Source organism: Epinephelus lanceolatus, chromosome 21 (assembly GCF_041903045.1).
Source record: "Epinephelus lanceolatus isolate andai-2023 chromosome 21, ASM4190304v1, whole genome shotgun sequence".
Lineage (NCBI taxonomy): Eukaryota > Metazoa > Chordata > Actinopteri > Perciformes > Serranidae > Epinephelus > Epinephelus lanceolatus.
The window spans coordinates 18,033,076-18,054,669 of NC_135754.1; the positions used below are offsets into that span (position 1 = coordinate 18,033,076).

The 21,594-nt window shown below is 41.9% G+C and overlaps 2 protein-coding genes across 2 annotated transcripts; both read left to right on the plus strand.

The window, feature by feature from the left end:
- Positions 1-339: 339 nt before the first annotated feature.
- On the plus strand, positions 340-14,726 carry mss51 (MSS51 mitochondrial translational activator). The gene is made up of 7 exons (XM_033612338.2): positions 340-517; positions 3,334-3,512; positions 3,604-3,753; positions 7,584-7,708; positions 8,040-8,603; positions 12,595-12,688; positions 13,297-14,726. Exons 2-7 carry the CDS (start codon positions 3,355-3,357, stop codon positions 13,502-13,504), a joined length of 1,299 nt encoding a protein of 432 aa, XP_033468229.1. The 5' UTR covers positions 340-517; positions 3,334-3,354; the 3' UTR covers positions 13,505-14,726.
- A 1,797-nt stretch (positions 14,727-16,523) lies between these two features.
- On the plus strand, positions 16,524-21,553 carry LOC117247718 (putative protein MSS51 homolog, mitochondrial). Its single transcript, XM_033612339.2, has 6 exons — positions 16,524-16,682; positions 17,808-17,957; positions 18,084-18,208; positions 18,423-18,986; positions 19,266-19,359; positions 21,042-21,553. The coding sequence occupies exons 1-6, from the start codon at positions 16,666-16,668 to the stop codon at positions 21,244-21,246; spliced, it is 1,155 nt and encodes a 384-aa protein (XP_033468230.2). The 5' UTR covers positions 16,524-16,665; the 3' UTR covers positions 21,247-21,553.
- Positions 21,554-21,594: the final 41 nt, after the last annotated feature.

Consider the following 21,594-nt stretch of genomic DNA (forward strand, 5'->3'; position numbering starts at 1 on the left):
AGAAACCCACTCTCTGATGTGTTTGTTATCGCTGGTTCCTCTTTGCTCTTCATTTCCTGCCCTGTGAAGTGTCTCCTCTCATCTCTGAACTCTCCAGCAGACTGAGAGTGTTTTCGCAGGATGTTTTGGGGTGGAATATATTTCTGTGGTATCTTGTGTTGATGTGTGTGTGCTGTTTGAGTCTCCACCTCTTCTCCCAAACAGCCCCCTCTTCTTTTGGCCCCCATCTTTCTCTGAGGTAAACCCATCTCCACCCCCCCCACCCCCCACCCCACCACCCCCCCAGCAGCTCCACCAACCTACCCCTCTCAGTCTCAGATGCCAGGAGCACACGATATTCCCCAGCCCACCCCTGGCTTCTTCCCCAACTTTGGCTCTGTGGTGAGGGAATTTATCTGACCTCGGCGGAGACACAGAAACACCCAGAAGCCTCCATGAGGTGGTGACGTCCAACACAAGGAGCTGTCAATCCTTTTTCTTCCACCAAGAAGATCACTCTGCTCATCTGGAACCACAGGTATGACTGCTAAAATGTCTGTCCATGTCTTCAGTCATCCTCAGTCTGGAGTGCACGGCAGGGGCAGGGTGAAAATGTGATGATAAAGCTGTGGCCAGATAGTGAGCGGATGGACTTGGCATGCTGAGAACTTCACAGTCAGATATGTGAGGAGAGACAAGCAAAAACGGAAAAAAAAAACCTGCCCCCTCGTGGGAAATCTGTTCATTTCAAACCCCATGCCTCCCTGGTGTTGTGTAGATATGGAGGAGCTAATTAGATATAAGCCTTTCAATTTTGTCTGCAGACATGATAAGGCTTAAATCATCCCCCAGCAACACTTGGTACGAAATTGAAAAGATACAGAGTTCCTCAAAGTAGACAGAAAGTTGTTTTCATGTAAAAACTGGAGCGGCATTGTGAGTACAACAGAGTGTCTCGGTGTGATAAAGGAAAGCAGTTATTGTGCAAGTCAGTTCACCGCTGCAAGCAGTTTGGCGAGTTTTCAAGGCCAGGTGAAGCACTGCTGTACTTTAGGGACAGGTAGATGTGTCAAATATCTTAAACCAAACACAAATGAGATTAAATGTGCTTTCACATGTATGTGATTTTAACAAATCGGGTGTTGACTGGCAATAAAATCTAAAGAAAGACCCGACCACTGACAACAAGATGATCACATTTCTCTCCCCTCTTATTTTCCCCCATGTCAAGCCAAGTGAATAAATCATGTGACATGTAGGTGAGGAGGTGAGGAGGGAAGGGTTTTATGTCAAGGGTAGGGGCGTAAATGGCTCGAGGAACATGTCTGAAGCCTCCATCTGTCTGAGAATCCGGGTGATCCTCTTGTCATGAGAGCTCCTGTCATCACAGATCAAGTATGTGTGAGTAAGAGAAGGTGTATTTTAAAGCACAAAGGTATTCGGTATGTCCATGTTGAGGAGAGATCTCTATGTCAGCCTTGAGATTATCACAATTCAGAATAGGGATCTATGCTGTCCTGTTTCATGGCTGCTTGGCTCATATCTGCAGCTTGAGAATAACTCTTTTTTTTTTATGTTCTCATCGGCTCTGAAATAACTTTACATTTTCAAGAGCAACCCCTGTCTGGAGTCATCCAAAAGCAGTGAAAATCTTTGTAGTGTCAGTACAGCGTGTTACTTGCTTGTCAGGGCGCATAGAACAAATACCTCTGTGAGGCTTGGGACTGTACTGTTTGTCCTTCCAACATTTCCAGCCCTGCTTCTTCTCATTTGTCAGTGTGACCTGGTTGGTGAGGTGGGGGGTCCCTGTCTGTCACATCCCACTGACTGTGCTTTGTGTCTGTCTGTATAAACACACACACACACACCACACATAGACGTGTAAACCAGTGGATTTGATGTTTTAGGACAATTGTGTTGTTGGGGGCGCAGCACCCCATTCTGGGCCTACAGCTGAAGCATTCCTTCCTCTCTTGATCCATGTCTCTTTTATGCTCTTTTAGCATTTTTTCTGTCTTTCCTTTTTCTTTTTTTTTTTTTGAAACCTGATTTCCCTTCTTGGGGAAAGACACGAAAGCGTATATTGGTGCTACAGCAGCATAACTCACTCGGCTCCAGCTGCTTTTAGAGAAGAATGCAAGTGCAGGGGTGGGCTAAACCATTTCACGCCTTTAAGGGGTGAGAGGAGCCTGAGAAAGCTGCCATTATTTTTTTTTAAGAAAAGGTAAAGGCTCTCAAATGATTTAGTCAGCCAGTTTTTAGTTATAGCTAATTACTTGCAAACAAAACCAAAATTTTTATCCCAGGCTTTTCAGGGGCCCCCCCTCCCATGACCAATTTCCTCCCCATAACAACACCCCTGGTCCAGAGTGTAGGATTTAGGGGGACATATACTGACAGACAACAAATATAATGAAATAAGAGAGTTGTTGTCTTGTCGTTACCTTAGAATGAGCTGCATATCTGCATAGGTAACAGGTGTTCATCCATAGAGACTGCCATGTTGCACCACCATGTTTGTACAGTAGCCCAGAACAGACAAACCAAACACTGACTCTAGATAGGGCAATTCATGTATTTGTGTTGGCCACTGTAGTTTACAGCCCATCTGTGACAAAATGTACTTAAAAACACTGATTTTTAATGTAAAACTGCTTTGTGTTTTCACCGGTTTAAAAGACCTCCATTGATAATACAAGTCCCATTTAAAACCTCCTGAACAACTGGATCTTAAATTATCAGGGAAAAAAGGTGAGCACACATGAGCAGGCACAGGTGCATTAGCAGGTGCTGGGCTAGCTGCCCGTCTCTGACAAGCCAAACAGAGTAGGAGAAACACTGATTTGTAACATTTTATGGCTTTAATGAGCTGTTCCATTAGTTTGGGAGAGGAAAAGACCTCTAGAGATAATTTGGCTCATGTCAAATAACATCCTGAACAATGAGCACTGAAGGAATTCTAACCAGGAGAAGCTTCAGCAGGTTGCAATCTGCAATCGTCGCCACTAGATGTCACTAATTCCCCCAAGATATTACGCACTGTTCCTTTAAGTGACCGATCCATAAGTTTAAAGGCCAATCGGACACCAGAACATTGCTTAGCATTTAATAATAGGCTATTCTAGGACAGGATTTTACAACCGGAAAGTTAACACCACAGCAATTATTTTTCGTTGTGACAGTCACGTGGCAAACTATAAAAAGGGAATGTGTTCCAAGGTAATCTACGAGGAATGTGTGCTTACACATACAGCATTTGACTAACCAGGATGGCATTGGGTTGTGGTCATGCAGGTGAGCCAGGTTCAACGAGATGACATTAAGTGTTTATGTAATGCTTCATTCCTCTGCTAGTGGGACATTAAAGGCCACAATATGGCGTCTGAGATCCCAGCAATTACACAGCCCGACGCTCCAAGGACTGACAGCGTCTTCTCTGTCCTGTCCGGCTTTTACTCTCTGGACTCTGGCGTTCCTGGACTCTCTCAGGTGATTCTCGACAAGCTCAACATGAAGGACTACGGAGAATACAGGTAAAACTTAGCAGAGCCAGTGTTTTATATTCCAGTAAATCCATTAACATGTTTGGTGCTTGACAAGTGACAAGTGTCTGACTCTAATAAGGGCTGCTGTTGAGGGAAAGGTTAAAGGCGCGTCATTCCGCAACTACAAGGAGATGTTCCAGAAGATGGAGGAGACCTTTGAGTTCTGTGCCAGCTGCAACAAACTCCCGGCTCATCTCACCGAGGGCCAGACCCTGAAACGCTGTGCGAAGTGAGTGCCATTCACTAGCATTATCACTGCTTAACTTTAATCATTGTTGACAATCAGAATATTCAAGGTGACTGAAACCTACACTGTCCTCTGGTCAGCTCCATCACCAACTCAGGGCATTGTTTTCATGTTCTCCGATAGTTGTCATGTGCGAAGCATTACCGGCTGCCTTTGTATCGGCGACAGAATGATAGGCCACCAAGGTGTGGGAAGCTCGACAGGGGGTGGATGTTGGCCAATGGCAAATATAGCTAAGCCCCGTGATTGTGTCTCATCTGCAGCTCTGCAGCTTATTAAGAGCAGCTTAATACAGTTCATAATGTCACAACAGCACCGAGTGTATTTCAAGGAGCGTGTTGAGGATAAGGAGAGGAAGCTGCCTCATTGTTCTCGTGCCTCATTTTTCTTCTGGCTCTCTGCATCTCTGTGCTCTTTTTTCTGTCTCTCTCTCTCTGATTCACACACACTCACACACACACACTGTCTTGCATGTGTGCTTGCTGGAAATACTCAGCTGCCACTGCCTCTCTCAGAAAAGTTACCAGTAGCAGCAGAAAAAAACAACCTGACAATCTGACTAACTGTCCAGAACCTGACCGTGACTTTCCACTTCTACCCTCATGTAGGCTATCTACTTTTAAAGCTAAGGTATCTCTGTAGAAGTGTTTTATACATTACCTTTCAAGGACACTTGTGTTTTCTCACCTCACTTTGTCCACTCCTGAGCCCCCTTTGGAGGATTAGTACGCCCAAAGTACGCTATGACAGAACACACAGGCTGATAAATGATTTTATGTAAATGCGTGCGCCTTGAAGGCTGCAAATGATTGCAAGGTAAAGTAATATAGTCTCCCAAAGCACCAACTGGCGCTGGCTGTCAGACCTTTAATCCAACACATTACCTCGCCACTTAAACTGTGCGACAACACAAAAGCCCACATCCGCACAAAGAGGTCGTTTCATCAGTAATAAATTCCGGCCTTTACCTACGGCAGCTGTTTTTGCCAACTGTCTTCTTAAAAGGGACAGAATTCATCTTAGGTGTCATGAGTCTGCAACTGAATGAGACGACATGGGATCTGCATGGATGTAAGATGCTATTTATGTCCTGGCACAGATGAGACATTCTAGGTGATCATCCAATAAAAAAGGAGGCTATCATGATATATGTAAGTGATGCACCCATATTTGTTATGGTTCACAGCTGATGAGGTAATTGATAGCAGCGCTTTATTTGGCATAAATTCTTGAAGCGGTAAGTGTTTTTTAAACACAATCCATCACTGATGCACATCCTTAATATCCTTTCACTGATGTGCAGGTTATATTTTAACAGTTCCTCCAGATGATATCTATCAGACAGTTTCCTGCTCAATTTATCTTTAAACAAAACTGTCTACAGTGCTAGCAGCTCTGTGAGGCTGTACTTAGCAGGGGTTTGAGCTCATGCTAACGTTAGCATGTTAGCATTAGCTCACAGTGACAATGCTAGCAGGTTGATGATGTTTACTGTGTATGTTTTAGTTTAGCACATTAGCATGCTAGCATCTGCTTATTAGCACTAAACACTAGCTACAGCTGAGGCTAATGGCAAAAATACATGGGACACGACACGTCACGTAGGCGGAGTTGAGCAAGGTTCTTTACCTGCTCCATAGACTCTTGCTGTGTCTCAAATTGCATACTTCTGTACACTTAATATTTTGAGTGCATAAGTGCGTTCACACTGAGAAGTATGGAAAAATGCAGTGCACGATGAGTACCCGGATGGTGCGCTCAAAACGGTCAAGAAGTTGAGTGTGGAACTATGGACACTCCTCGCCCTCAATGGTCGCCATCTTGGCTACGTAGCAGAAGGGGAGGGACCACTTTTCAAACTGGAAATGGCGGCTGCATTGTACAAATACATGTGTTTTTTGCACTAAGCACCACTATACTGTTGTCGGGTATAAGCCAGCAGTATGTTTATTGGGTTAATTTAGTAGTCTGTAATGATTTGGTGCTGCGAACGATAACGTGAATGCTAATGCTAGTTTGCGAACAAGCTAACACTAGGGTCGTCATTTCCGGTAAGTGCACAACGGCTGTGTTTGGTTTGAGACAACACTATCCTGACGAAATTTGCGCACTACGCCAATAAGTACATAGTGCACATAGTATACTACATGGAATTGTACTAACAGAAGTATGTGATTTGAGACACAGCATATTCTGTCTTTGTAGTGTGTGGTTGCTAACAGCTTCACTGTGTGTATTGACTTGATACTACAGTTGGTTATGGAGGGTTTGGAAACATATGCTATATTAACTAATAGTGAATTAATTTGCTGTATTGTTTTAACATTAGGATAGATTGATTTAACTGATTTATTTTAATGTGAAATGTAAAAGCACACACAAGGTTGCTCTGCTGCTTCTCACTGCCTCTGGTACAATAAGGCATTCATTTCTAAACAGATTGTACTTGTTTTACAGTTCTATGTCGTTTTTAAACTGTTGAGGGCTGCAGAGCCATGCACAGAACGGGAAAAATAGACCAGCTACAGTTCATAAAAGAGTTGAACAGTGTTGTGGCCGTGCGGGTAAGTATGGCTTCTGTGTTCAGTGTAGCACCTTCAGTTAATTATAAAGGTTGTGGTCTACTGCGTGCATGCTGGAGCTGATGTGTCACACCCTGTCTATGTCCCATGTATTTTGGCTGTAATAGGAATGTTTTAGAATTCCAAGTATTACGCAGGCCCCTAGGAAAGCTACCCAGCCTTGCTTCCAATTTTCCCTAGTGGCCACTTTTGGTATTGCAGCAAAAAAAAATTCCCTGCGGCTGAAAAAATATTTTTCTCATAGATCATTGTGAGTGAAATTGTAAAAGAGACATCTGTAAAACAGTTGACAGGACACCTAGAACTGCAGATCATTATGACTTTCTGTTATGAATTTTTGATCCATGTAGGTTTTATATCTGTAAAACGTTTCCCGAGCTGAGGAACGTGATTTAAAAATCTGTGATGTCATCACAATTTAAAGTCTTTGAGCCAAGCAGGAACTCGTGTGTGGAGGCAGCAGGAAAAATACCACTGTGCATATTCAATAATGTGCATACCCTGGAGGAAAACCAGGAAGCTAGAAACCTTTGTGGTGTATGGGCAAGGTGAGCAATCCCATTGGACTATCTTCCATCTATGGAAGTTGGACATGAACCAAATTATAGAGAGGACGTGAAGGATCTCGGTCCAAGAATGAGATTGTTTACAATGTCCGTGTATGTGAGTTGAGGTAGTGCATCAGGGTCTGTAATCCAGCCTTGTACTGCCAAGCCATATGGATCTACTTTGTTTATTGTGATTAATTTGTCTGAATACCGTTGCTTGACCATTGTAGCAGGCACAGGTAACAGAGCGTGGTCCTCGGAAGATGGCCCCCCCCATCCAAAATACCAAACATAGCATGATGTCAATTGTACATTCTCCACTGGGCAAACTGAAATTTTAACCTGACAATTGTGCTAGATGAAAAGTCAGAGGATTGCCAAAGTCATCCAATTTTATCCTCTTGGGGCCTTGAATATCTGTAGCAAATGTCATGGCAATCCTTTGCAATAGTTTCAGCCTGGACCATGATGAGTCATCTTACTGACTAACAGACACGCTGAGATTCCCATCTCTGGAGTCGTGCTACTGGCATGGCTAAAAATTGAAGTGCAGAACAGTGAAGTGGATGGTGTACAACTCTGTCAATTAAAGTTTTCCTTTTTGTTTAACTTCTATGCTTTGCATCATTTCTTTCTGTTGAATTTCACCGTGTTGCTTTTTTCTCCCATATTTCACCCACAGGTGCTTGAATGTGTATTACTGCACCAAGGACTGTCAGAAAAAAGACTGGCCTCAGCATAAAAAGGTCTGCAAGAAGCTGCGCCTGGTGGCCATTGACAGACTAGTGGAGTGGCTGATGTTCACTGGTGAGAAAAGAAAAGGTGGCGCAATTGAAATTGAAACGCCTTAATGGCTTGTTTGAGTTCATGAAACACAAAAATCATTCATCATCATTAATGAGAAGGCATATTTTAAAGATGAACTGCAGAAATGTAATGCCTGAGAGACAAAAACTGACAGAAAGTCACAGTGCAGTACTGGTGCTTTTTTGAAATTTTAATTAAAGTTTCTCAGCCTTTGAATTTCACGGATTGCTTTTCAAACACCATGTAAACTTGCCAGACAGAATCGACAATAATCTCTGTCCTCAGCTGTGTGTCCCTTAAATGCATCATGAATGTTCTGCCACCCACGTAGGAGACCTCCCATTCCCCACCGAGAAGTGGTCCAAGACAGCTGCTGAGGTGAAGAACTGGGATGACTGGCTCGCCACGCAGGGGGACCTCACGCCACGTCTTGATGCCATCTTGTCTGGTGCCAAAATGACAACCCTTTGGAAGAACGTCAGCAGGCCGAGGCCAGATGACTCTGACTTGCGACAGTCTTTATGGCGGATTCAGAGCGAGTTCCTCTCTCGAGTCCTCACAGTTGGAATGGCCATCCAGCACTTCTGCCTTAACCCCCATGCTAAACCACTCACTATCCACATAGCAGGGGCTTCCCACAATGAGACCATGGGAGCCAGACTGACAGACTATGATGAGCTTAACAAGATGTTCCCTGGACACCAGGGCATAGAGGTAGTCATGGTGGGACCAGAGGTGGTGGACGGCCCCGTCATGAGGCCTCCTCTCAAGGCGTTTGGCCCCAGGCAGAGGGTCTTCATCAGCGCCCACAAGGGCCTGTATCATGACTTCTGGGAGAACGTGTTGGAGAAAGACGAAGCAGCCAAGCCAGATTTGGTGGTTGGATTTCATCCTGGTATGTACATCCAACATTCTGCCAAACATGGACAAACAGAAAGTAACAGATGTGATTGTTTAGCCAATAAAATCTTAAGCTGAAAGGAGACTTTCACCTTAAAATGCTTTTAAATCAAACAGTAAGGGACATAATGATGGCTGCAGCTATAAATAGAAACTGCTTAGCTTAAGTGGTCAGCTGTCTTGGAGAAGCGGTGACTTTTACCCCTTTATGCTCATTTGACAATTACCTCTTTCAGAGAACAGAGCAAGCAGGGGACGTGTAACTCACTAGATCTGGCCTATTCATTAGCGCCAGGCTTTTATTGGGGATTTGGGTGATTAATGGGAGCAGCTGGAAAAGACTTTGGCTCCTCATTGCTGAACTCAGCATAATGTCGATCAGCTGCCCTTTTGAATGCGCCCCCGCCCTCTCAGATCCCCTCTAACATTGCAAGCCCCAGCCATTCGTGTACAAAATCATAAACAATCTCACCACCTCGTCTGAATTCCAGTTTTCTGTATTACACTTACTACATTTGGAATTCAAGAGACATCTGCAACTTTTTCTCCACTTCACAGCATGTTGGACTGAAAGACATCTACCCTCCACTCTTTCACTGACAGCCACCTCATTAAAGTGGCACTAAAATCCTACACCTCCTAAGCTCTCGCACCAAATCTGCTTTCTGACCCTTTCACCTGCGAAGCGGCAGTAAAGCCCTGACCCGACTGCACCCAGAACCCCTGGCTCAGTTATCACCCCAAGGCTCCACCGGAGCTAAATATACAGGAATCAGTCATCCTGCGAGTAAACTTGCCCGAGTGCCTGGCTGCGTTTCATACCGCAAAGCTGGCAGAGCACTGCATTATGACACTGTTTAAGTGATAGGGGAGCAGGCAGCGTGACCAAAGGAATAAAAAAAAGGAAGGTGTGTGGGAAAGTTGCAAAGAGAACGAGAGAGGAAAAAGCTGCTGGAGAGCAGTAAAAAACAGACAGTGACCTTAGAGAAAAAGAGAGGGAGGGGATGTCAACTGTCTCACAGGAGACGGATGCTGGATAAGTAACGTCATCCATACAAAGATAGACCACTGAAAACAGGCACCTCCTGGTAGCTGTTTGTGTCCATAAAATAAACTGTTTTCATACCACTAAAACTTAATCTTAGTCTATACCATTAACAGCAACTTTATTCACCATATGGTCCAAATTCACACTGGAGCCAGGCAATTATTACAGTCATTAACAGTCAGACTGTACCTTCTCTTTGTCACCTTAACTCCTTAAGGTCTAAACGCCTAAACGCTCACTCCCTGTTAAATGTTTTATCATGATGAGCAGTGTAACCTCAGGGATGTTGGTATCATGGCATGCATTATTCAAATCACAATCCTCTCCTTCTGCAGTTTGAGTTCCCCGGAAAGATGTGGCAGGAGGTGGATAACATGATACCATCTGTATGCCAGCATCACGGGCCTTACAATTCTCTGCCTCTGTGGCATGCTCTGGAACCCCCAAACTCACTTACAACCAGTACACACACACACCAGTAATGTACCGAGCAGCTGACGCATTAATAAATTCATAACCTGCATTGTTTTCCCGACATGCTGATTGAAATTGAATCTGCGATTTTGTCGTTCTCTCGGACAAACTAATAATGTGAGACTGTGTTGATCAAAGCAGGGAAACTCTGTGTTTGCTGCCTGGTTTTGTCTCACTCAAGGACACTAAAGCCGGATGGATTTACTGTATTTGCTGCCACGGTGGCTTGAACCTCAGTCATCTGGTTGAAGGGTGACACACACCAACCTACCCTGCTGCTCAGGAGAAAAAAAAGTACTGATATAAACCCAGGGCAAAGTGACATCTGTCAGTTAATATGCTGAAGGATTATGAAACCCAACCCAGCATGAATATCGCCAGACTGCTTCACTGGATTGTCTCTGTGTGAGAATGCCCTAAATTTTCAGCTGGCGTGAGTGTAAGGTTAAGTTGGAACAAGCTTTCTCCAGTTCAGCCGAAGTTTTTTAAATGAGGTCAGCTTGTTTGGAGCAAGATTAACTTTGTCATATTGACTGATAATTAGGCTGACTGCAAAACACTGTCAGTAGCACGTCCAGAAGGAAATACACTCTTGCTAAGAAGAGAGAAGACAGGGCCGGCTGGAGACTAATCAAGCGTAACATGTTCGATCTTCAGCTCACTGGGGTAAAAAAAAAAACCCTATAACTCTGCAAAGAAGACTTGCATAGTGAAAAACAATGTTTTTAATGTCAGTGTCATTCAGCTGACTTATTCAGGGATGTATGTGGACTAGAGTATGTTACAAGAGTGGCTTATACTTAATTAAAGGCCCTGGAATCAGTGTCTTACTATGATTGATAGTATCCTATATGAGCACACTATTTTCTGCCAAGTGTCTTTATTACTGTTACTGTTAATATTATGCTCTTGTCTGAGCTGAAGTGGGCGGGCCCTTGGAAGAAGAAGGTGATGTCACATACTTTCATGCACCAGTTGGGATTTACCAACATTTGAATTACATTCAAAAATTAAACTAAGCAAAACCAACCCAATAAATGTTGACATTGTAGGATTCTGATAACCACAGATATGTTACATTTGTACATTATTTTGTAGCCAATATGTTGAAACTTTCCATTTTTTTATTTTTCAGTAATGCTGTGGTTAAAGCTGCAGTAAGTAACTTTTATAAAAATAACTTTCATATTACTGTAACTGTACATGAGACAGATAATCTGTGAAAAAAAGGTTGCCCCAAATGGCAATTGCAAGAATCCAATGGGCCTGAACAAAACAAACCAATCAAAGGCAGGAGGAGTCTCTTATGAAATGTCAATTACTGTCCCCTGCACATTCTCTCGTGCTAATAAGAGCGATACGATATATGATATGATACGATACGATACGATACAATATATGATATTGTACAGTACGCTACGCTACAATATGTGATATGGTACGATACGATACGATACGATACGATAAGATACAATGCAATACAGTATACCTTATCGTCCCTGTAGAGAACTTTGTCTTGGACTTAAGAGCTGCACAAATAATGCTGCCTTACAATAATAGCCCAGAAGAAATTAATCATACACCATAAGAAAACCATAAAAACACATACTACACATAACAGTATTGCACATGAGCCATTCATGTATTGCACATAACTCCAGCACACAACACAGCACCAAAAGCAAAGCACAACATCTTCAGAACGCAGCTTCAGTTTCGGCTTCGGTTTTGAATCCTTTCAGGTCCAAGCTCTTGTTTTATCTTGGGCTTGGTTTAACTCTTTCTTTTTGGCTTGCTTTTTGCTGTTGGTCTTCCTCTATTTACTAGTTTTTGGGTTGGATGCTGTTATTGGCAGCATGTGCACAAGCAGTGATTGACACTATATTTCATTCAGGTGGGGTGGATTCTTGCAAATCCCATTAGGAGTACTGGGAGGAGCCAAAGGAACCTTATTTTTTCACAGGTTATCTGTCTCATGAATTATTTTCAGGATACAGTGACAGTTTCAGTAAATGTGACAAAAAAATATTTTATTTCATAAAAGTTATTGACTGTAGCATTAACGTGTGGTTATGTTACAACAACCACTTGCTGATAGCTCGGAAATGATCATGTTTTGGCTTAAAACACCCGTCTTTGGTGGCATGACAATGGCTGGAAATGATGCCTATGTCTCATTTTAAAACAACAAGTTTTGTTTTTTCTTAGTCTTGAACAGTGATCACCAGTGATCTGCATCTTGGCAGTTGTCTTGCCGAGATGTCACACCATCCAACACCTACCCATGACAAAGTCAGCTCATATACATGTAATGTTTCCTGGCAAAACTGCTTTTTGTTATTTTAATCATTATATTAACATGCTGGTTTTGCATCTTCCCGAATGCAACTGGAACTGGTGGTCTCTCTTTGTCTCTCTGGTCCTGTCTGTATCTCTTATATGTTTCTGTGTGCTTTTTACACAGGGTTCCACGCTAACCAGGGTCTGGTGGAAGGCTGGCTGCCCACCCTCCTGCTACTCAGAGATTATAACATCCCCTCCTTCTTCACTATGTACAGGTTAGTCACACTACTGTGACTCTAAACACAGTTGTTTCACATTTTATAGTGCTGATAATATCATCCATTACCCTTTGCACAATATAATAAATAAGCTCAAACCATTTGCTATCTAAAACTGTTGAACTATTCCGCCCTGCCCTCTTCTATGGTACACTTGTTCTTCACCCGCATATCATGTGTGGTCTCCTTACTCTTCACCTACCTGACCTCATCATCACAGTCCTCAGTCTCAATGCAGTTATTGTTGCCCACAGCCCAGATCACACCGCTCCTTCCACACTTCACACTCCTCCCCTCTGGTGGCAAATACCAGTTTCCTGTTTGTATAAAGGCCAAGTTGAAGAAAAGATTTATTTCTAGTGCTGCAGGCACTCTCAGCAAACTCCCCCTGTAGACTGTAACTTGATGATATAGCAAAGTTATTGATGTTGTTCTCCCTCTCTTCTGTTGTTGCTTCTCCTCTGTAATTTCTCTCAAACTGTTTTCTTGTAGGGTGGATGTTAAAATAAGTCTGTGAGGTGTTTAATCTCTGCACAGTCTCTCACGAGGACAACAAAACTTACTTGATGAATTGATTCCTCGGCTATTTTCTTTTGTCTTAACAGCGAGATGGAGCTCAAGTGCTCACTTCAGATCCTCTCGGAGTTGGAGGTGCACATCGGGGACAGTGGAGCCAATCCGTTCACCTCACAGAAACCAGAGCAGGTCCAGTCCTGCCCCAACAAAAGCCCTGTCTACTGCAACTCTCATTACATCTGTTTCCAGGGACTGCAGCCTCAAGTAGACTTAGAGGACTTTGGGTCAGACAATTAAGAGGCAATTATAAGGGAAAATCAAAGCCTGTCTGAGGTGCCACAAGCCCTCGCCTTTAAAGATGCGATTTTAAAAACAGGATTTGGGGATTTCCTGGGGTCTTGTGGGGGCTTCCTGCAGCCTTTTATAGCTGGACATTGCTCAGCTGTGCCGCCACTTGGCAGATGTGGATGCTGAATATGGGGCAGAAAACCGCACCTTCACCACCGCAAACATGCACCAAACATCACTCAAAGCTCATTATGGAGGAGGATGGCACCTGAGGGCACCAGTGGGGCACAGGGGTTTGGACTCTGTTGGTGCCCCGAGGTGGCATGTTACTTGGATATGAAGGGTCATGGGTGTACATATGTAATGAGACCAGAATGAGTTCAGACATTATTTGACGGTTCTCTGTAATTTGTTCTGTGGCTAGACGTATTCCCAAATCTCACAGTAACACATGATCTAAACTGACACCTAAATAAATTATACAGAGGCACAGAGCCTCAATGTGGTTTATTATATTTATTCCTTCTTTTTTCTTGCTGGGCTAGTGGGTCTGTGGAGTATGTGATCACCACAGACGATGTAATAGTTCTTATGTGCTGAGAGGAGACTCCATAGGCAATCATCCCTTTCCACTATCTCTTAAAAAGGCGAAAAGCCAAGCAGCATTCGTTTGTCAGCTGTTTTCAGGTCAGGGTTGAGAACGACAATGCAATACAATGCAATTCAAAAAATAGCATGAGACACAGGCTTAAAAATTACCGTCAGATAAGTCATTGTCTGATTATCTCTACAAAACTGAACATTATATGCTTCACCTATTGCAGATCACAGGATTTTGCCTCCATAGCAGCTTTAAAAATGCAATTTCATGACTACAAAACTACCCTTAGACCCACTTTCTGTCAATATTTTAAATAATGGTTCACTTGCCCTATTTCCTTCTTAATACTTCACATTGATTTCCCTAAAATTTACCAGTAATCAGGCAGTAAGGCACATTAGAACAATTTTCATAGTACAATCTGGTTTAGAATCTGTAACGATGAAAAAGAATACTCTGCTGCTTGTATGATTAATGTGTGAAAATAACTAATATTCAACCATGACACTGATACCAATGTGTTAAACATACCATTACACTTGTCTGCATGTGTAACTGATTTGCTTCATGAAGAGGGAAATGTCTTTACAGTGTGACACTGCCTTCTAGTGGAATAAAGTGGTAAAAGCACACTGAAAGTACAGTTGATGCTGTAATAGTGGAGCTCAGGGCTTTTTAAGTGGCCACATGGGCAAAGGGTTATGGAATGCCATTTAAGTCAATATTAAATAAATGAATGAATTAATTAATTTGGCTATGAAATAAATTCTGAAATGAAAGGGGCAATAAATATAGGAGACTGGGGTTGGTTGGCACACTTTTCATTCTCTGCTGTATTTCTCTGGCATATTTTATGTTAGAGTATTCTAACCAGCAGCAAATGAAAGGTTCAGGTCTTAGCTATTAAAAAAGTGTACTTTAATGTGCACAAATGCTGTCTAAAATTCAGTGATACAAGATTAAAGTCATGCTGTACATTTGTGCCAACCAGCCCCATCAGAGTGTTGGTTGGCACAGTGTTAAAATGCTACAGTTACAAAAACATGAAGCACACAGTAGAAACAATTTGAAAATTTAATTCAAACAAGAACCAGAAAACATGAATATTTTATAGAATATCTGCCCAATTTTAAAACCAACAGCATTTTAAAGCAATTTATGAGCATTAATCTCAGCCTTAGAGACAGGGTGAGGAGCACAGATACATAGCCGAGCCACTGCTCCTTTGCGTTGAAAGAGGTCAGTTAAGGTGGTTTAAGCATCTGATCAGGATGCCTCCTGGGCGCCTCCTGTTAGAGGTGTTCAGGGCACGTCCCACTGGTACGAGGCTGAGGGGTAGACCCAGAACACGCTGGAGGGACTACATATCTCATCTGGCCAGGGAACACCTTAGGGCCCCCCAGGAGGAGCTGGAAAGTGTTGCTGGGGAGAGGGATATGAATGTCTAATTACCTTGCCATTGATCATTATAAAATAGTAATTATAAAAAACAACATAATCAGCATTTAAATCTGTTAAAATAGTTTTAATTTCTCAAAATGCAGCTAGACCTACAGTTACAACTGAATTTTACAATTGGGTGACACATGTGCCAACCAATCCCACTCATATTTGACCCAATATTGTGATGAAATTATGTCAGGTGGCTACCATCACTCATCATAGACTTTCAAATCTTATATCAAAATGTAGGTGATTCATTTGTCAATTAACTAGAAATAACACATTTCCAATATCTCGATCTAACACAATTTTAGAAGACATTTAATCCACAGACCACTTTTTTACTTATACTGCTATAAAACTGAAATGTCACCCTCGCCAAAGAAATTAATGACATTCAGATATTTTAACATAGTAGATGGGTGTGGGTCAAGAAAGCAAACATTTTAATTTTACTTTTTTTTTATTTCGGTGACCTTCAAAGCAGTAAAGCAAACAAACAAACAAACAAACAAAAAAGCTGTGTGCCAACCAACCCTAGTCTCCCCTAAATTCATGGATAAATGTCAGTATAAGTGTAAAAATAAGTCAATATAATTCAATCAATAGTTTTTGAATCAAAAAGGATGTTTTTAAAAAATACTATTTGTATATTAGTTCAGGGAAATTCTATTTCTTAATACCACATTTATTTCCCAGCTCTATTTCCATATGTTGTATTCAAATGAAAGAGGTGTGGTTATCCCACAGATTCAGACTAAATATTTATTTATTAATTTTGACTTAAATGGCATCCCGTAATAGCCTGTTGAGTTAACATTATGTAAATGATAAGTATTTCTGGCTTTAAATGTATACCACAGTAATGGATAGATGTATGGTGTTTTCTTGCCATAAAATCTATGCACAAATATGAATTTCTAAAAAAAAATATGAGCTGTATTTTGTAGTTCTTGTTTAGTCAGGAAGAGTCTGGAGTTGTCAGACTTTTCTAGAAGGCACAGCACAGGTGCTAAATATGGCACCCAGCTGCAGGCCCCCCCAGCAGGCCGCTCAGATAACAACACAGTAGGAGCAGCAGAAGAAGAAACTGTGAACAGCGCGTGAGTGCCAGACTCATTCAGAAATGACGGAAACAGAGAAGTAAGTGGGTTTTGGCTGAATTACTGACACTTCTTTATCTTCATTACAGACAACATGTATAAATTCACACCATAAAAGGACGCCATAAAAGTCAGAGGTGTGTGTGTGAAGCCGCGCGCGCAGCAGCAGAGCCTCCTGGTGCTCGTTAATAATGACTGCTCGACATTTGAATGACATTTGGAGATACTAGCATGAAGCCACAGCCTGGTTCATTTAGCTTTCTCTCCGAGTTGTCACTATTAAGCTTCAGGCAACTTTTCAGCAACATTTTTCACATGTAAACTTATATGAATCTCTCCATGCAGTCAGTCCTCTCCTCCCCTCATATAGCAAATGTCCAGGCTAATAATAGAAACATATGGGCCTCAGTACTCTAATGGTTAGCTATGGGCTAGTCATGTGTTAGCATATTAGCTTTTGGTGTTTATAACTTAACATTTGCCCAAATTACTAATGAGTGACTTGCAGAGGTGGGACCAAGTCAAGTCCCAAGTCAATTTAGGCAAGTCCTGAGTCAAGTCCCAAGTCCTAAACTTTTACTTTCGAGTCCTAAACAAGTCAAAATGTGCTCTGCATCAAATGTAATGCCATTTAACAACAGAGTAATAATATATTAATGTATTTATTTGTTGAAACAAGTCTGTTGGAAGTTGTTGTGTCTCTGTCTGTAATGTCTGATCTGCACATTTTGCATACTGCAATTTGTTTTGTTGACCACCATGTAGTTTTTGTACATGAACGAAATCATCTTTGGTTTCAGTTTTCCCAACTGGAACTCAGTAATGTAAAGCCAGTTCTACATGGTTCGCTCATGCAACTTGATTGGATGCTTCAAACATAATGGACCTGGTGATGTCACGGTCGACTTGTTGGGGACTTTTTAAATAACATTCTTTTAATCTTTGGACTTGGGAGAAGGTATCAAGTATTTTCAAGTCAAAAGCCTCAAATCCAAGTCCCGAGTCCTTTTTGTTTAAGTCCAAGTTGAGTTGCAAGTTGTTCAAGTCAAGTCTAAAGTCATCAAGGTTGTAATTAGAAATAAGCTTGAATCCATGTCATGTGACACATGTCCACATCTGTGGTTACTGGTTAATAACTGTATTGTATTCTTTTTTGTGTCTCCAGAGCTGGTGTGCAGACCAAGGCTAAAGCCATGGCTTTCCGCTCTCAAAAAGAGATGTTTGAGAAAATGGAGGAATCGTTTAAAATCTGTGCCTGTTGCCAGAAGCAGCCAAATCAACTATCAAACCCGCAGAACCTCAAGCGTTGTGCCAGGTAACAAAAAGAAATAAGGGGGAAGAGCCCCCCAATATCTCCCTCAGCAGGCCTGAGCAGCCAAGATCATCAACGTGAGTCATTTTCCAATCACAGATCTCTCACTGTTCTCCTGTCTTTGCACAGATGTCTAAATGTTTACTACTGCGGTAAAGACTGTCAGAAGGAGGACTGGCCCAAACACAAGAAGTTCTGCTCACAGCTGCGTGTGGCCGCCATTGACAGAGTTGTGGAATGGCTTTTATTCAAAGGTAAAATATACAGTGGCAGATTATCCAACAGGGAGTGCACAGACATGCAAAAGGCTGCCCCATCTCTCTTACAGAGGAGACAGCCAATTTTTTTGTTATTTAGCCTTTTTGTGTTGTTGTTTTGCATCTCTTTGTAGTCGTAACACATTCTTTTGTTGTGTCTCTTCTTGTATTAAACAGCTAAACTAATCTTATTCTTTTTCCCTGTCATCAGGAGACCTCCCATTCCCCACAGAAAAATGGTCAAAGCCCCAGTCAGAGGTCAAAGGCTGGGACGACTGGCTTGCGATGCAGGGAGATCTCACGCCCCGCCTGGATCCCATTTTAAAAGGAAAGAACATGAAAGACTTGTGGACCAACGCTGGCAGGCCTCAGCCTGACGACGAGGACTTGAAGCAGTCCCTGTGGAGGGTTTGCAGCGAGTTCTTCTCCCGGCCGCTGACTATAGCCTGGGGGATGAGGCTGTTCGGCATTAACCCTTACTCCAAACCTCTCACCATTCACCTGGTGGGAGCAGGCCACAGTGAGACTCTGGCAGCCAGACTGACGGACTATGATGAGCTTAACAAGATGTTCCCCGGACATCAGGGCCTAGAGTTAGTCATGGTGGGACCAGAGGTGCTGAACGGCCCCATCGTGAGGCCTCCTCTCAGGGCGTTTGGCCCCAAGCAGAGGGTCTTCATCAGTGCCTATAAAGGCCTCTACCACGAGTTCTGGGAGGAGCTGGTGGAGAAAGAGGAAGCAGCCAAGCCAGATTTGGTGGTTGGATTTCATCCTGGTGAGAACAGCCTTCTCATTACACAAAAATGTATCAAACTCACTTTTTTGTGCACACTGGCATCTTATTTGCATTCAAAGTATAAAAAAAATTAGAATTAGTGAATTAGAAAATAGTCAACAGGCCACACAGCACCCTATCATGCTTTAAATTGAGTATCACTGCACCAGAATCTGACTTTGTGTGTGTTGTGTGCCAGTAAACCACTAGCTACTGAAAAGAGTTTCTTGTTCACGTTGAACTCTTCATTTGTTTTTCTTCACATCTTTTTGTGTCAAGGATTTGATGCCAGTCAGGGCCTGGACCAGGGTTGGCTTCCAACACTCCTGCTCCTCAGGGATTATGAGATTCCTTCACTTTTCACTGCTCTCAAGTGAGTGCTACAGAATAACACCCACACACACATACTGTACAGTCAAATACCTTACAACAACATTTACTCAAGGACTGTTGTTCTGAGTATTTCCATTTTATACTACTTAATATTTCTACGTCACTACATATGAGAGGGAAATATTGAACTTAATTTTCTTAACAGTCACATCAAGATTTTACATAAACTAAATATGATCAGTATATCAAATGTGAAGCATTGTATTCAATTAAACTACCAAAAAGTAAAGTAGTTAAAACTCCACCAGCTACAGCGTTAATGATCCAATAATATAATAATATAACATCAACAGGGGCCACTCTGCATAATGAGTACTTTTACTTTTGATACTACTTTTGAGTAGGGATGCACAATATTGGATTTTTTTTGCTGATAACAACTTATTTAGCCGATAACCCACACCAAAATCCATTTTTTTCTCCGCCTAATTTTAGTGATCATCAAGTCTCTTCTGTACTGGAATTAACATCATATTATGCATGCATACTCTTATCCCGATGGCCCACCAGAAGATGGAGGCATGAAATAGAATACTTTTCAAAGTATGTGATATTATTCATTGTGCAAAATAAGAAAAAGCAAGTTGGCCGATTTTGATAGTTCATTTAAAGCCAATATCTGCCACTACCGACATGCCGATATTATTGTGCATCCCTATTTAAGAGTAATTTTTAGTACAGCATTGCTACTTTTACTCAAGTAAAAATGAACTACATACATTGTACTATACTATCAATGAAAAAAGCTGCCAAGAGGCTGAGTAGGCTCCTAACTTTGACTTGTTCAATAAAATCCATGCTGAAGTCCAAAGATTTTTATGGTGATATATTAAACAAACAACTGAGATAACTAAAGATAAAAAAGATTAAATGAAACATTACGTGATGTAATTATGGTCAGCAGAAAACATTAGAGCTAAAACTCACCCTCTTTGTCTAAGAACCGCCATACCAGTGAATGAACAGGTAAATTAATGTGAAACCAGAACTGCAAGTGACCAAAAGAACGTGTACAGCCTAAACAAATAATAAACAACAGAGGTCAAATACACATTCTGGCTCCTGCATACATCTTCCACTACTGAGGAATAATAATACCTAAGCTCAGAAAATGTCACTGCAGCTGATAAATGTTAAGCAAGTATCATATTACAGATTACACAGCAGTAATCAGATTATAAAATTCTGTAAGGAAAGGAGCTGTGGATTAGGGGTTTTCAGAAATACACACAGCATGTGGTAAGCGTCTTATTTTTGTGATTAGTGGAAATCGAACATGGTTTAATATGCAGCACTGTTGCACTCGGTTTGTACATTCTAATGAGGTAGTTTATGATCAGTAATCTCCAATAAATCCAATTAAATAAAGACCTTTATTGTCCCGGAGGGTAATTTGCTTTGAAGACAGTAGTCCAACACAAATACATAGAATATATTTTACAAAACACAAGATCCATGTCTCCTATACTGTCACCAGGAGTCATGGGAAAAAAAAGAAGACGCAAGACATGAAATCCAGGGTTATCATTTGTTAAAAAAAACAATATCACATGGGACGAAGGACAATCAGTTCTACCTTACTGCTCTCTTACCATCCATAATTCATACATGATGTGTCTAATGTGTAATGGCTCCTGATGCTTCTTGTCCTACCACCTGCAGCGAGACAGAGATGACCTACTCCCTACAGATCCTCATGGAGCTGGAAATGGACATGAAGGGAAGCGGAGCCAACCCCTTCACCTCGCTGAAACCAGAAGTGGTGGGCTCGTGTCTCAACAAGCCTCCCGTCTACTGCAACTCCCACTACTTCTGTTTCCAGGGTCTGCTGGAGACGGTGGAATTTGAGGAACCAGAGGAGGCTTGAAGGTGCACACACACTATTACTGTATCCGGACTGTGAAGCATTTTATATGCGTAAGGTGGTAAAAAAAAAATAGGGTCTAAATACATATAAATTGTTAAAAAGTTAGCACCCTTTTTACTCTGTTAACAGCTGTGAGTGTTTGCTTTGACATTTGCATTCACTATCTCAGTTTTATGGCATGTAACTGGCATAGCAGTGCGATTTGAATATACAGCCTCAGAGCTATTGTTGCATTAGCAGAGAGGCAATAAAACATTGTAGGAACAGAAAAATGTCTACAATAAAGAACTTGAAATGATTAAATACAGGGGAGACTGCATTGTGTCCACTCTGGTTTAATGCGGTTTT

Excerpts from the sequence above, each read along its gene's own strand:
- mss51 (XM_033612338.2), top strand. The coding sequence starts at position 3,355 with ATGGCGTCTGAGATCCCAGCAATTACACAGCCCGACGCTCCAAGGACT. Across the intron at positions 3,513-3,603 it reads AAGGACTACGGAGAATACAG|GGCTGCTGTTGAGGGAAAGG; the intron begins GTAAAACTTAGC and ends GACTCTAATAAG. Across the intron at positions 12,689-13,296 it reads TCCTTCTTCACTATGTACAG|CGAGATGGAGCTCAAGTGCT; the intron begins GTTAGTCACACT and ends TTGTCTTAACAG.
- LOC117247718 (XM_033612339.2), top strand. Across the intron at positions 18,987-19,265 it reads GGTGGTTGGATTTCATCCTG|GATTTGATGCCAGTCAGGGC; the intron begins GTGAGAACAGCC and ends TTTTGTGTCAAG. Across the intron at positions 19,360-21,041 it reads TCACTTTTCACTGCTCTCAA|CGAGACAGAGATGACCTACT; the intron begins GTGAGTGCTACA and ends TACCACCTGCAG.